The sequence below is a fragment of the Propithecus coquereli genome, unplaced genomic scaffold (genome assembly GCF_000956105.1).
Source record: "Propithecus coquereli isolate 6110/MARCELLA unplaced genomic scaffold, Pcoq_1.0 Scaffold55, whole genome shotgun sequence".
Lineage (NCBI taxonomy): Eukaryota > Metazoa > Chordata > Mammalia > Primates > Indriidae > Propithecus > Propithecus coquereli.
Genome location: NW_012151396.1, coordinates 6245784 through 6259805, shown reverse-complemented (window position 1 = coordinate 6259805; position 14022 = coordinate 6245784). Strand labels below are relative to the sequence as shown.

The 14022-nt window shown below is 36.4% G+C and overlaps 1 protein-coding gene across 1 annotated transcript in view; it reads right to left on the bottom strand.

Annotated features, from left to right (window-relative positions):
* LOC105820978 (chromosome unknown open reading frame, human C18orf63) overlaps positions 1-14022 on the bottom strand; it is a 101286-nt gene that overhangs the window by 51721 nt on the left and 35543 nt on the right. Inside the window, exons 6-7 of the mRNA XM_012657581.1 lie at positions 12759-12942; positions 2004-3020 (exon numbers count right to left, since the gene is read on the bottom strand). Coding sequence (XP_012513035.1) covers positions 2004-3020; positions 12759-12942 — 1201 coding nt within the window. The remainder of the gene's footprint in view (positions 1-2003; positions 3021-12758; positions 12943-14022) is intronic.

Genomic DNA, 14022 nt, shown 5'->3' with positions numbered 1-14022 from the left:
TAAAATGTTTGAAAGCCAAAATAATGTTCATTAGGTGACAAGCCCTATGTCTGTTTCTCTTTTTTTCAAATATTAGAAAACTTATTTGCAATATGGACAAGGTCATTTTGAACATGTACTTCAATACATATATGTCCCTAAGCCTGTGCCAGGAGCCCAGAATGGATGTGCTAGAGACTAGACCATCAACCCTTGGGCTCAGGTCATGGCAGTCTCATCCATTCAGTAGTGGACACAGTACTTACCCACTGCCTGGCACATAGTAGATGCCAATGAATATTACTGGAGACAGAAATCTCTGCTCCAATAAAAGCTCTAGTTCTGCTGTGAAATAAGTTTTTTGTTTGTTTATTCAGGGATTCCTATTAGTTCTCATGTAAAAACAAAACTGAAATTTAGTGAGCCATCAGAGGTATAGTAGACACCCCCAAATGTAATATATACACACATTATTTTTTTCTTATAAAATACTATACCTTATGTTAGAGATATATACTTTAGTGTTTATGGTTGAAATTTTATAATATCTTGACTTTGCTTTAAAATATTACAGCAAAAAATGTCTGTGAATAACAGATGCAACAGTGGCAAAATATTAATTACTGGTAGATCTGGGTGATAGGTACTTAGAGGTTCTTCATACTATTATCTGTACTGTGAGATTGGAAAGTTTTGATAATAAAAATAATTAATCGAAATAAATTTCAATAATAAAAATAGTAAGCACAAAATAAAGATATTTTCAACTACCAAAACTACTATATAAGATCATAGGTATTTTGCAAAGATCTGCACAAGACTTACATGACATTGTTATAACAGTGAAAAGTTGTCAATCAACAGGGGACTAGTTAAATGCAGTACATCCATATACAACAAAATGCTCTGCAAACATTAAAAAGAAATTGTCGAGTGAAAAACAGGAGGCTCCACAGCAGAAAGTGGAGCCTGATTCCACGCTCATGGGAGCGAGCGTGAGAGACATCTGGAAGAGTGTTCATCCAATGTTCAGAATGGTCATTTCTGCAAAGACGAATTGAGGATAGTTTTTTGCTTTTTTCTTGAAACTGCTCTGTATTACTCAAACTTTTTACAGGAGTATATATTAATTTTATATTGGGAGGAAACTATTTTCTATGATGATTCCTACAATTTTTCTCATGTTATTCTTTCTAGCTGATAGAATGATTTCTTAACTTTAAAAATTGTGTCAGGTCTTAAGTAATTCAGTGGGAAAGTGCTATACTTCTAAAACAATATGAAATCTAGAATAGATTTCATTTATTTCTAAAAATGCAAATAACATTTTTAAGGCACATACATTTTTTCCTCAACCATCTACTTAGTGCATTAAAATGTAAGACGTCAAAAAACTACATAAAACACAACATTATCTATATAGGAATAGACTTAAATACATTTTGGTTAATTAAAATCAGGCTGAGAATTCTATTAGTTATAGGAAAAAATAGCATTTGGAAGAGAAAATAAAATGTTTTCTAGTTAGTTCTTAAAGAATTTGAATTGAAAGTATTCCAATAGTTCTATGCAAAAAAGTATTTGTGGATATTTTAGCAATATGTTTGTTCTTAGAAAAGAGCAGATGGCAGAATGGAATAAAATGTAATTTCCAGATGCGTGGTTTTATAAATTCTGTGCTGTGGACTCAGCATTAAAGCTCAAGTTTAAATTTAGCCAGCATTGCAGCACTTTTAGAGTAAAATTTAACTTAATGATTAACCTTTGAAACATTATTTAAGGTTTATTACTTTGGGTAAGAGTCTCAAAATGTACGTACCTAGGAGCTGTCTGAATATTCTATCCTTAGGCAGTCTGCTATTGCTGTATACTCTTCCTAGTCCTGTCTCCCTGCCCTTCACCTCCCCAGTGTTTCTTAATTAGTATGTTTCTAGATGATCTCGGGCAAATCATTTAAATCCCCACTTAGGGGGTTTAAAAGTCTAGCATACAATGAATATCCCCAAATTAAAAAAAAATTTTACCTGGTTCCTAGAAGAACCGGACTGCGCATCATGGACCGTATTGGGATGACATTTCTTTGAAGTTTTTGAAGACTCCGGACATGATTTCCTTTTAGACCTGTGGGCTGTTCTGTTTACTATCAACCTGGGATCACTTACATCAACTTCTTTAGCTTGATTTGCTGATTGCTGCTGTAGCACTTGGGGATATTCTGTTTCTGCATCTGATTCAAAAATGTGTGGTTTTCTTTCCAGTTTTAGTGACTCATGGCCCCTCCCTAAAATTTGTGTTATGCATTTGCTTGTTAAATTCTCTTTTCCATTCACTTGGAAGTCAACAGTACTTTTTATCACCCCTAAATTATTTTTCATATGAAATACTGCACTATTAGATAGCTGTTTACTTTCATTTAAACTCACAGTTGATTTTCCATTAGAAGAGGGAAATTTTGTCATATCTTCACAGAACTCAGCATTTTTTTCTTGCAGAAGTCTGGAACTCTTCTGATTTAAATTTTTAGCATGCATCTGAATGTTACTATTAGATCTTTTTTTTACAGCTGGAGCTAAATTCAGTTTGTCATCCTGGATCATACTAGTTTTAAGTGAAAACAATTTAGATTCTGTAACAACATGCTGTTTTCTTTTCAGGTTGCCAAGTGCTGAGATATTTTCATTCATCTGTAATAATCTTTTTTTGAAAACTGGTATGAATTTAGGGGTGATGTTATTTTGGGAGCTAAGATTTGTATGTTGAACTTGAGTATTTTCTCTGTCGGGCTTTACTGCTTCCAAATGTACTTGTGGTACCTTGTTAGACAGGGATTTCTTTCTGTCCTGAACAGACTCTGGCTGGAGAGACAGAGCTGAGAAAATGCCTGACTTGGGCTGACTGACCGAAAGCTCCTCCCTGTGGCCTGCTGCTACTGAACATGGTAGAAGACTTTGAGCCAAAGTAGGTTTTATGGAACCGGCTTGAGTCAGAGATATCCTGAACATTCTTTTAGTGGTCAAATTGGGTGGCTTGACTTTGTTTTCCTGAAAGGATAAATATTAAGAAATTTTAAAAATGAAATAATGTCCTTAATGGAAAAGAAATAAAATATACAATATCCTCTAAATAAAAATATAAAGTGACACTATCATATATAGAACAGGTAAAGAAAAACAAAATAAAAATGGGCCTTGTGATGGAAATATGTACATTTCTTATGGTTTGCATCCTTTTTTAGATACCATCCTCTCAAGATAATATTTTAAGATTAAGGCATACTCTACAGTCACATGAATCAACTATAAAAACTGCACACATGGGTACCCACTATCCTCCAAACAGGCTCATGCTGCTGTCCTGCTCAGATGGATGTCCCCCTCTTCTCTTGCTCTTCTCCCTCTGATCAAGTTGTGTCTTCCTCTAAGACCTCAAAGTCCCACCTCCTCTGAATCCTCCACCAGGCAAAGTAGCATACTGTGACTGTTTCTCTCAACTCTCCAAGGATCTGCTATCAGTTAAATACCATTTGTCACAAAAAATAACACAAGATGAGCACTCGTACCTTTTAGTGCACATGTTTCATCTCCCTAAGTTGGTACTAGATTCCAGGAAGGTAAGGACCATGACTTATTTATTCCTACATCCTTCAAAGTTACTCATAAATACTTGGTGAAAGACATTAAATTAATGGAGGAGGTGGCTGCACCTACACTAGGCCTTCGGCAATGAGTGGGGTTTCGACTACAGGGCAGGGGCTGTCTGTGTCTTAATCATGTTTATTTTTTCATTGCCTACCACGGTGCCTGGTACCTGTAATTCAGCAAGTATTCGTCAAACAAACTCGTCAGAAAATAGAGAGCCAAGTGTTTATAGTCCTTTTTTTTTTTAAACTATGGTTAATATAAAATTTACCATTTTAACCATTTTTTTTTTTGAGACAGAGTCTCACTGTGTTGCCCATTTTAACCATTTTTAAGTGAACAATTCAGTGGCTTTAAGTACATTCACCACTGAACCTGTGTTATGTAACCATCATCACTATGTATTTCCAAAACGTTTTCTTCATTCCAAACAGAAACTCTGTACTCCGTAAACAATAATTCCCTGTGTCCCCTTCCTCCTAGCCCCTGGTAACCTCTATTCTAGTTTCTATCTCTATGAACTCGCCCATTCTTAGGTACCTCATATGAGCGGAGTCATACAATATTTGTCTTTTTGTGTCTGGCTTATTTCACTAAGCATAATGTTTTCAAGGTTCATCCATGCTGTAGCATGTATCAGAATTTCATTCCTTTTTATGGCTGAATATTCCATTGTATGTATATGCCACATTTTATCTTTTCATCTGTTGATGGAAAGTATTAATAGTCTTTTAAAATACTTATCTATCGAGTCCCAATGTCTGGAAAAGAGTGATATGTGGCAATAATCTGAAGCGTGAACATGGAATTCTTTTCTCATCCTACTACATCGAAGACAGTGATTCAAAGTTTGACAATGTTTTTAAACTGCTAGGAACAATATACAAACCAAAACAACTGGTTTTTCTCTCTCCTGCTGGAGGCTCAATTGTTGAATGGGGTTGAGAAGAGAATGGAGAGTTTTGGGAGATCAGAGTTTATAAACAGGCACAGGAAAAGTAAGAGACTGATCCAGTTATCTATTAGGCGTAACAAATCACATCAAAATTTAGTTGCTTAAAAGCAGTAATCATTATGTTATCATCTTTCATTATTCTTGGGGTTGGCTTGGCTTAGCTTGGGGTCTCTCATGTTGTGTGGTTAGATGACTCTGGTGCCAGAGTCACCTTGGAGTCACTTTCTCATTCACTTGTGATGGTTGATGCTAGCTGTTGGCTGCAATACCTATAGGTAGTCTCTTCACGTGCCAGGGATCCTCCGTGGATGGCAGTGGGATTCCAAGAACAAATGACCCTAGAGGGACCTGGTGGAAGCTGTTTCTAATGACCTAGCCTCGGAGTCACACAGCCTCACTCTGCCACAGAGCTGCCCAGACTTAGAACAGAGACCCGCACCTTGGTGGGAGGAGGGCTGTCACTGGCCAGAAGAGCATGTGGGGTAGGTGATCTTGTTGTGGCCACTTTGGAAAATGCAGGAGATGTCACAGGGCAGCCTGTCTCTAGCCAGAGCCACGTGCTCTCTCACTACCTGCAAGCCTCCGGTGTTCACAGCACCAGTGGCACACAGAAGGGCTGGTGCACTTTGCGAAGGAGCTGCGTACAAACCTGATTTAGAGAAGCTAAAGAGGAGATGTGGCAGGAGCTGAAGGAGCTATGGCCAACTCCTGGTCCATACTGACCATGCGTGCTGCGGTTCCCAGTGAGCGTGCATTGCAGTGGCAGCCTCACAGACTGGAGCATCAGCATGGCTCTTACTTCACCTCCACTTTCCCCATTATGTGCCACCCTAAGCCAGAACTATATGGAGAAGGGAATTCATGGAAACATATTTCTAGAATACTTAAGTTGATGTAATAGAAAGTTGCCATAGGGAACAATACTCCTCCAACCTTGACTATTCTTAGGAAAAGTGGGAAGTCCCCAAGAAAATACTGGGCTAGGTTTGAGGGTGATGCTGACATAGGCGAATGGTGAGCCTTTCTTGTCTGAAGATTTCTCAGATTGGAGGCTTACCATGCCACTGGGACAAGATGACACCTGTCTTAGTTTGTTTGGGTTGCTATAACAAAATACCAGAAACTTGGTAGCTTATAAACAACAGAAATTTATTTCTAACTGTTTTGGAAGCTGGGAAATCTAAGGTCCAGGCAGATCTTTCTTGGGCTTTTTTTATAAGAGCACTAATCCAATTTACGAGCACTTCACCTCCTAATACTTAATCACCTCCCAAAGGCCCCACCTTCTAATAGCATCATCTTGGGGGTTAGGATGTCAACACTTGAATTTTGGAGGAATGCAAACATTCAGACCAGATCACACCCTTCTCTAATTGCCTATATTTTCAGGGAGTAACAGAAGACCTGGCCAGTTTTCGTGACCCTCAAAGAAGGAATACAGAGGCTAATGGAGGAGTAGTTGCTGGCTTATTGCCCTTGACATTGCTTGGCTGAGTGAAAAACCATGCATCAAGAAGGGGTTTGTGTTGTTTGCTAGGGCTGCTATAACAAAGTGCCAAGAGCTGGGTGGCTTAAGCAACAGAAATGTGTTATCTCACATTTCGAGAGACTAGAAGTCTGAAATTGAGGTGTTGGCAGGGTTGCTTCCTTCAAAGGGCCGTGAATAAAGGATCTGTTCCAGGCCTCTCTCCTCGGCTAGTAGAAGGACATCTTCACATTCCGCGGCGTTCTCATTCTATGTGTGTCTGTGTCCAGATTGTCCCTTTCTATGAGAACACCAGTCATACGGATTAGGGGCCTGCTCTCCTCCAGTGTGACCTCTTCCTACTGCAGGGACCCTAGTCACATCCTGAGGTATCGGGATTAGGACTTCAACACATGGATTTGGAGACACAATTCAACTCATAACAGAGTTTGATATATACTTCTGGAGAGAGTGAAGAGGGCATGTGGCTATTTTTCTGAAGACCCCCTGTACAGGGAGCTGGGGTAAAGCTAAAAGTGTCTAATAAAACCTCATACACCATCTTGTGAAGATACCATGTGAGCAGAGACCATCACCAATAGTCAACCCTGCCCCCATCACCGGCCCTTCCCCGCCCCACCCGCCGTGACTCTGCAATGGATAGGGAGGACTGGTGTTCAACTTCCTCCCCATCTTCCGCCTAGTGTTCCTGCCTGGACTAGAGCCTGGAAATCTAAAATTGACATTTTGTCCTTTGTAGCTAGGGTTGCAACGTGATTTAGAACCAGCTGATCAGATGCACTCATAATGTTCTTGAAAGGAGGAAGCTCAAGCCATACTTCTGCTATTTTGCTGAAAAGCTTAATTATGAATTCCTTTGATTCTCAGTTGCAGAATCAGCAGGAGCTCAAGTATAGGTGTCCGGAGCAGAGCACAGGGCAGCCATTCTCTTGCTACAGAGAACACTAGGCACGGGTACCAATGCACTTCGCCACACACCACTGCCCTCACCCTATGCGAGCTTTCCCTGCATGGAGATGCTATCATGAGAAGGGTTCTTAGATTTGATTGAAATTCTACTTCAAAGAAATGTTTTGTCAGAAGTGACTGAGTCACCTTGAAGTATCTAGACTGAATTTTTTTCCATTTGATGAAAAAGGGCATAAGAACTAAGTTGAAATCAATTCTAGAAAAGCAAAAAACACCCATTTTTTGGACCTTTGGGTTCTATTAACTGTAGTAACATTGAAACACCATATCTGCTACTTGAGATACCAAAAGAAAAACGCATAGATTCATATAAGAATAAATTGCTTGTATTCTGACATAAAACTTTTCTGGAATATGTGTTTTGTGTTTGAAATATGTTTATATTCACACCCTGTTTCTTCTTCATCTGTCTCTCAGAAATATACATCCTGTGAAAATAATTTCTAGGAGTTTGTTTTGCCTCCTAGCCTGTCAATATATTATTTACTCATTCTTTCAATTTTTAAAATACAATAAATAGCCTAAAGGGGGGAACCTCTAGGTTTATATTCAAAATTTATAAAAAGAATACCAAAAAGGCCTATATAAACAGCAGATGAGGTTATAAATAATTCACAGAACTTAAATATACTTAAATGGCCAACAAACCAAAGCTTTGTGAAGTCATAAGCCAATTAAAAATATTCTTTATTATATCATTTTTCTGCTAGGTGTCATTAGCTAACCTAACTTGGGTGACTTTTAATTTCTATAATTTACATACAATTTATGTAACTTTATACATTAACATAAAATCATACAGGAAAACCAAAAGCATTAACCTATATTTAGATATAAATAGATATCTCATGGAGGTTTAGTATTAAAGTAATAATCAAATATAATTACTCGAGAAATTAAGAAAATGACTGATCAAATGTGTTTTATCTATTAAAATCTGGTTTGGTGAATGGAACCACCTCAGTGTGTTTCTCGCTTAAAGTTGAACCAGAATTTAGTGAAGCTGAGATATAACCAGAGGTTCACAGGAAATACGGAGTTTAGAAGAATATGTTAATTTTAAATAACATGACACAAGGAAGCAGTGAAATTCAGAATATGGGTCATTCTCCAGGGCAAATGATCTAGTTTTTCTAGGAAATAACTGGCATAAATAAAAGGGGAGAGGGTTTGGAATGTTATAAAGAAACTCAAGAGATATAACAAATGAAATTATGCAAACCTTGTTTGGATTCTTATTTAAACAAAACCCCTAAAAATAAGTCTTTGAGATTAATGAGGAATTGCAGTGTGAACTGGTACCTGAAAATATTAAGGAACTATTTATCGCTAATTCTGTTAGGGGTAATAATGGCATGGAGGCTATTTAAAAATGTTTTTGAAAAGCTCTTATGAGACAGAAATGCACACTATAGGCTTCACAGGTGAAATAATGTCACAACTGGGATTTGTTTTAAAAACTTCCAGTTTATCCCCTACCCAAAAATACGTCAAAGGGGAATTAGATGATAGGCACATGAGAGGTCATTATACTAACTTCCTTTATGTACCTTTGAAAATTTCTATAAGTTTTAAAAAACATAGTTTGGCTAACCACTCCTGTTACTTTAATTTTTTTAAAGTTGGTAGAGTTTTATCAAGTAGTCTGATCAATTTATTTTTCATTTTTTTAAACTTAACTTTTTAATATTGCATGAATGTTAGAGATAACATGTATGCAGTTCAGTAATAAGAACTAACATTTACTGAGAGCTAAGTATTACACAAGAAACTATTCTAAGTATTATCTCATTTAATCCTAAGAAATAACACCTATGAAGTAAGTACTGCACAGGACACAACCCCCTTCAAGGAAGGACTTGCTGCCCCCTGCTGCTGGTCATAGAGAGCCACTGCCCAAGGACATGCCTCAGGGTGGCCCAAATCAAATGACAGACACAGGAAGGGTTATAAAGGCCTGTCTATTTTGGTCAATGCAGAACAACTCTGATGGGCAATTTTAGTCTCAGAGCTCCTCAGAAGGTTGGCAGAGGCTATCTGGTGCCTCCCTTGCTTTTGACTTCTCCTTTTACCCAATCTTGCTTTCTTCCTGCCTTCCATGGGGATTGCTTTGAAGGGCAGTCCCTAAGAAACATCACACGCACTAGACTCCATCTCAGAGTTGGCTCCTAGAGAACCCAATCTGTGACAAGCGCTATCATTACCACCACCACTAGCCCCCACCCCAATTTGCAGCTGACGAAACTGAGGCAAAGAGAAATTCAAAAACTTGCCAAAAATTATACAAGTAGTAAGGGGTTCAAATCCAAGCTGCCTGTTCCTAGGGCTTGAGCTCTCAGTCACAAATCTAAATTTCTTCCAATTACAGGACTAAGAATCTGACTATCTGGGTTTCAATTCTAACTTTGTAATGTATTATCTGTGTGGCTTTGGTTAAATTACTGGATGCTCTGAGCTTCAGTTTCCTCTTTTGCAAAATTGAGAAAACAATTCTTTATCCAAAAGGTCAATTTTGATGATTAAATGAGATAATGCACATAAAAGCACCTGGCATACAGAACGCACTCGATATAATTGAGTAGGATAAATTCTTTTTGTCAGGAGTAATATAAAGATCAGAATTTGTAATTAAATGTTATTTTACATTTATGAAGCAAATTTTCACAAATACATTGTTCTGATTCACTAATTCTAAAACAGACATGAGCTAAAAATATTAGGTACTCTATAAATATATTCAATAAAAGTGCATGATATAGTGACATATCTTTTTCCAAATTCCTCAGATTGGGACTTGGCCAGCAACTAAACTTACATTATGTCTGGACAAGGTTTTAACACTATCATAAAATGTCAATTGGTATCTGTCTACCCACACTCCCTTCTAAGGAAATGGCCTTGTCTTTGGCCCCTGACGTCTAGGTTGTCATGTTTTTGTACCATTTTTCTCCAACTAATAGTAGGAGGAGTTGGCCCCTGACCAGGAAGACAAACAATTCCAAGTTCCAAATTTACATGTAGCTAATAACTCAAAATACAAAAAGCAAAACTGAAAGTAGGAGAAGTAGACAAATGCACAATCATAGTAGGAGATTAGAACCACCTCTCAGCAACTGAAAGATCATAATACATTTAAGCTTCAAACACATAAACAAAAGATAACTAGAAAATTCCCGTATTTTAGAAAATTAAGTAATATGCTTTAACTCATGGGACAAAAGAAAAATCCAAGTTAAAATCTGAAAATATTTTGAAATAAATAATAAAGAAATAAAAATTTTAAAAAGATACCATTCACAATAACATTCAAAAATATCAAACCCCTAGGAATAAATATTATAAAAGTACATAAGACTTCCCTTTATATAAAATTATGAACTATTGTTGAGAGAAATTAAAGATATATTTAATGGGGGAGGAAATATACAACATTCATGGATCATTAGACTCAATGAAATTCTAATCAAAATCCCAACAGGCTCTGTGTGTGTGTGTGTGTGTGTGTGTATGAGTGTGTGTATGTGTGTAACTTGACAAGTTGAAACTAAATGTATATGGAAATGCACAGATAAAGAATAGCTAAGATACTTTATCAGATTTCAAAAATATCATAAAATTTAATGTTATTACAACACTTTATAATAAATATAAAATTTAAGATTTATTAAGATAATTCTAAAAGTGTGGTATTGGTGCAAGAATAAACAAACAGACCAGACAAAGAGATTAGACAGTCCAGAAACAATACTACACACCTAAGACACTGGATTCATGACAAAGGTAATACTGCACAATATTGGTAGGAAAATGTATTGGGGGGAAAAAGTAGCAGGGAAAGAATGGTCTTTTTTTTTTCTTGGACAAAGGGATATCCATATTAAGAAAGAAATTTGATTCCCTACATCACGTCCTATTACAAAAATAAATTCCGATTGCATTGTAGACCTAAAGGTGAATGGAAAACAATAAACCTTTTATTAGATGATAATACAGAAGAATATCTTCAAGACTTTGGGGTATAGAAATATTTTTAAACTAGACACAAAAAGCACCAAACATAAAAAAAATACTGATAATGTTGACTATAAACTAAGGCTCTGCCAAAAGATACCAAGACACCATTAAGAGAGTGAGAAAGTGTATCACAGAATGGAAGAAGATAATTGTGTATAACTAATAAAGAACTATGCCTGGCATATGTTAAGAATACCTACAAATCAAACAAACAGACAAACAAATATAACATAGTAGAACAGAAAGAGAGGCACTTTAAAAAAGACACCCAAACGGCCAATATACATGTGAAAAGATACTCATTAAATACACCTGCCAGCATGGCTGAAATTACAGACTGACAATACCAAATGTGGGCAAGGATGTGCAGCAACATTAATTCTCCTACACTGCTTGGGTGGAGGTGAGGGGAAGTACAAACTAGTACAACCACTTAGGCAAATAGTTTGGCATAGCTACTGAAGTTGGAAATATACATACCAATTCCACTCCTGGAGCTTTCACGCACATGTGCACCAGGAGATATACACAAGAATGTTCACTGCAGCATTACTAGTAATAACATAAACAATCCAAATATCCATCCACGGTATTCTGAATAAACTGTGGCATAATCATGTAATAAAATACTACATAAAAATGAAAATGAACTGACTATAGCTAAGTAGGACAACATGGATGAATGTCACAAACATGATGCTGAGCCTAAAAAGCCAGACACAAAGGAATACATACTCTATGATTTCTTTTACATAAAGTTCAAAAGCAGGCAAAACTAAAATGTGGTGTTTAAGGATACATGCTTACTTAATAAAAACAAAGAAAACAAGGAATAATTACCATAGAAGTCAGGATAGTGGTTATCTTTTGGGAGGAGGGAAGGGGTGATGACCAGGACTAGCAAGCTGGAGTCTCCTAAAGTCCTGGCAATGTTCTATTTTTTTAATCTGGGTAATGGTTACATGGGTGGTTCATAAGCATTAAGCTGTACACATATGTACTTTTCTGTATGTGTGCCATATGTCACCACAAGAATGGATTTTAAAAATGCAGAAGGGACAAATCCAGCAGGAAATACTCCTCTCTCCCTGAAACTTTCCTGCCTCAGTAAAAATAAAAATTCTGAATCTGATTTCACATTATGTCTTCTACTCCTTTGTTCTGACAAACTCTGGGGTATAGGCCAATCCCCAAATGGCCATTTCTTCTTTAACTTGTTCATCAGCAGACAGCCAGTTATACTAACTACCTAATGATGCCAGACACTAGCCCACTGTTTTCCTCATACTGCAGGAGTCACACTTGAAGTTCTGAGTGGTTCCATAGAAGCCCTTCGCTTACTTGACTTGGTGAGGGGAAAGCATCTCACCTTCCGCTTAATTGAGCTTATACTGACAGCACAGCATCTCCAAATAAATACGCTTTACAAAATTCTCTTTAATTTCCAACAACCCAACTCATTTATATCCTTGATGTGAATGAAACATTTCAGTAAACTACTATAAGACTGTGTTGAATACAGTAATAACAAACAGCAGTGATAAATGTCTAAGTACAATAATAATAATAATAATAAACAGTATTAGGGAAACACTGAACTTAGAGAAAAGAACTACTACACAATGGATTGGGCGTTCCACTCCAGAAGGCAAGAGATTCAAGAAAAATTGGTGGATAGCATGTCTTGGAGAATTAGATAGGATAAGAAATCTCTTACCTGTATGTGAGGTTTAGTTAGTTCTTGTGTGTAGTAGCACGGTTTATTTGTCATCTTTACGGGGAATCCACATATATGGGGCAGTTTAGATTTTAAATCTGAAAGGAAACTTTTCAACACACCTTCCAAATCTACCCTTGGAAAGAACTGTATGGGCTGACTTCTGATGCAGCTGAGAGGGTATCTGAACAATGTTAAAGAACAATGTCAAGTATTTTGTAAATAAGAGACAGAAATTTATATGGGATTTTTAAAAGTATTAAAAGAGCAATGTTAAAAAGGCACACATAAGTAAATACTATTTTTTGTATTGTTTATCTGATACTATCCAAAGCTGAAAAGTATAGTTTTTCACAGGGATCTTCCTTCCTTCTATTATAACACTCGCAATCAAGAAAATTCATTATACCCTTATTATGTGGCCTTCGAAATGGACTGGACAACTAAGATATTCCAAAAATAAGTTACAAGGAAGATATTATGACCCTTACAGATTATAAAAATAAATGTTACACTAAACAATGAACAGGTTACAAGTCCAAAAACAGTAAAAATCAGTACAGAAAAACAACACATATAGATTGTATTCAACTCCAAAAGAATTCCTTTGAAAAAAGCAGTTATTAATACTTTTTCTTATGAAAACTATTCTGAAGATTTGGAATAATATCTTGGCATCTAACAAAAGGAAATAATTGATAGATGTCAACCTCAGTATTAATATCTGGATTAGGAAACAATAGAATGCAGAAAGAAAACACTATGGCTCTTCCTTCTTCCATTTTTAAACTCCAGGAGGTCCGAATACAAAGGCTAAGAGACAGGAATGGTGAAATTAGTACTAATTAAGATTTAAGAGTTTCACCTGAGTACTTGTGCTCTTTTTGTGGGTAGATTTTTTTAAAATATTAAGAAAGGTATTTTACTAAATCAATGGGGCACATTAAGTGCAAATCAAATCCTCTAAACTTTGCTTGTAAAATTAGATAATCTCCCCAAAAGAAAAATCTTTGTCCAATCACCTATTCCTTTAATTTAACCCTTTCAATAATATCCACAATGCCACTGGAGGGAGCTCTTAGCTAAGGAGAATCATATGATTGGTTTCTTACTTTGTATTAGGAAACGTAAACATTTTTCTCTACCTAACATTTTTGTTCTCTAAATTGTTAAAATAATGTTAAAAAAAAACTATCCTCATTAAAACTATCCTCATCTTCAAATAAAAATAGGAAATTCTAAGCAAAACAAAAAATACACGCGC